General features: G+C 43.2%; 1 protein-coding gene across 1 annotated transcript in view; it reads right to left on the reverse strand.

Moving 5' to 3' along the window:
- The window catches only part of LAPTM4B (lysosomal protein transmembrane 4 beta), a 39,023-nt gene extending 37,022 nt beyond the window's left edge, over positions 1-2,001 (reverse strand). Inside the window, exon 1 of the mRNA XM_004697705.3 lies at positions 1,871-2,001. Coding sequence (XP_004697762.3) covers positions 1,871-1,883 — 13 coding nt within the window. The 5' untranslated portion in view covers positions 1,884-2,001. The remainder of the gene's footprint in view (positions 1-1,870) is intronic.
- Between the last annotated feature and the right edge of the window lie 481 nt (positions 2,002-2,482).

The raw sequence follows: 2,482 nt of genomic DNA on the forward strand, positions 1-2,482 counted from the left end.
GACCCTGAGGCACCCAACAATAACAGAGTATGACTCTCAAACCTGGAAATTAGCTTTTAAAACACTGCTAATTAAACCACAGAGCTTATTTGATTGTCACCAGTCTCCACAGAATCCAGTGATTTAGCTGTTGTGTCTCCGCTGTCTCCTCCAATAGAAGCGGTTTCATGCGCTGCACTAACACTTCGTCCCCTGTGCTAACAGTCTTGAAGAGCAGTAAAATATATTGTTATATCATAGAAGCGTGCACTATTTTGTGTTTTGTATTTGGTAAAGTCCATGCCAAAATAGCAATGTTGACAGGTTAGATTTTAAAATAAAGAGGAATTCTAATACTTTCTTCAGGCCAGTGGATTTCCTGGTATGCTTGGTTTGTTTCAAAGACTTCGGCTTTGTTCTATGGGATAATTCCAGAAAAAAAGCACACAGAAGAGCTAAGGATCCCCACTCTCTGTCCTGGGAAAAAACCTTCACCGGCTGCCACCTTTCCAGAAAGACTCACTGGTGCCATTTAAAGCATCATTTAAAGCAATTATTGTACCTGCCTGAAGAACTAGTTAATTCTACCCACATCTGAGTTAAGTTCAGTGAGTTTTACTGTATATAATGAGCACTGACCTAAGACTTATTAAAAGGAGTTGAAAACCTATCAGAAGGAAACATAAAACGAGGGGAAAAGTTAAAAATAAAAGATACAATCATGTGAAAATTCATTTTTCTGTGCCTTTTAAGCTACAGCATCTAAATAATAGCTAGATCACAGTAATTATAACTTGCTCGGTTAATCTTTTCAAATACATAAAATGGAGATAAATCTCAAATGCAACAGAATATGAAGGGGGCTCAATAGCCAAGCATTACAAAACAAATACTAATTTTAAATCTTAAGTACGGGTGCACTTTTGACACAGCTAAACTAAGTCTATACCGTCATATAGTCACTACCCAGTGTAATCTCTAGCAATTAAGGCAGGCAGTGTTACTATTCCACTATGAGGTATCCAGGTCTGCATCATTTAAAACCTCTTTTTTCTAACCTCAATTACCTCAGAAAAGGAATTCTACAATTGGAAACAAATGAAGAAAGGTTTATTTTTAATTATCAATCAAACATTTTGTTTGTAAAGTATATAGTCTTGCAACTCAGGCAAGATATTAATGCCATATTAATGGAACTCATTATCCTTTCTGGAAGAATTGATACGGGTTATTCTGACTAGAGTGAATGTTACAGCAGAGGTCTTCTCTGTCTGGCAGGGTCCCAAAGCCCAGGACAGTAGAATGCCCCAACTCAGTACAATGAAACAGTGGAGGAAGATGATGGCTATAAAGTGTCTCCTGGCTTCTGGTCCACCTCAGCCTTCTCCTCCTGGGGACTCAATGTTGGAGCTCCTTAGGGACTCAGTCCTGGGCCCCCTTACTTTTTCCTCTTTACGATCTCCCCAATAGGAATGTCAGTTTTAAGGTGATGTCCTCAAATTGCTCTCTCAGTCCAGACCACTCCTCTGGTCCAGAGACTTCTCCCATCTGACCACCTCTGTAACCTCTCCACTTAGGCCCCACTTCCCACCTCCCCTGCAAAGGGGCCAAAAACCTAGGGTACAAAAGTCTATGACAGGCAGTCATTTCAAAGGTAAGTAGGTTAATGCAGATGAAAGCAAACAGCAGCCATATTGTTCAGCCTCTTTCCTTTAGACAGACACAGAACATGGAGGCGGGCACATAAATGTTTGATTTAATGTGCAACAATAAAAAGTATCAGCTAAGCCCAGAAATCAATATTTACAGTTTAATAGGGAAAACGGGCAGCTTGATTTCCAGCCTCTTGAAATACACCAAACACTCTTCAGCTGTGATCTGATGTACTTACTGGCATCGTCCATGAACTCAAAGTCACCCCCGAGCTCAGAGGTGGAAAAGTGATACTGGTCCGGGTCCGCCAGGGCGCTGAGGAGGATGAGCAGCACCACGGCATTGATGATCTGGAAGGAAGGGAAACACCATTAACCCCAAGCTGTCACCCTCAGAATAGAAAAATCACACTGACCACATGGAGCTAACTTCAACAGAGCTCACTTTATAGCACCAAGCCTCATCCTTTAGGGGGACCAGGAAAGCAGGACTCCCCAATGTGCAAAAGCTGCCAGCTGTTCAGACAGAACTAGGGGCACCGGCAGCAGGGCATAATCAACAGTTGGCTGTCACCTCCCTTCCCCTTTGGCCAGGGACCCTAGAACAAGAAATGGCAGAGACAGACAGCCGGCCTGGCTCCGGTGGTTGGCAATAGACAAGTTTCCAGTTAGCCAAACACACTAACAACCAAAGCCCAGCAGCTGAAGCTTCTTCAGATGATCATACATTTTCAGATCACCAAGAGCCCCGAGACCACCAACAAAATGGTTCCTTGGACAGGAGCCTGGCCAGGCCACTGGTAGTGGTAGCAGGTGAGTGAACCCTTTCAGACCCCAGGCCCACATTCCTG

This window comes from Echinops telfairi, unplaced genomic scaffold (assembly GCF_000313985.2).
Source record: "Echinops telfairi isolate 266 unplaced genomic scaffold, ASM31398v2 ScPeMD7_1;HRSCAF=3_0, whole genome shotgun sequence".
Classification (NCBI taxonomy): Eukaryota; Metazoa; Chordata; class Mammalia; order Afrosoricida; family Tenrecidae; genus Echinops; species Echinops telfairi.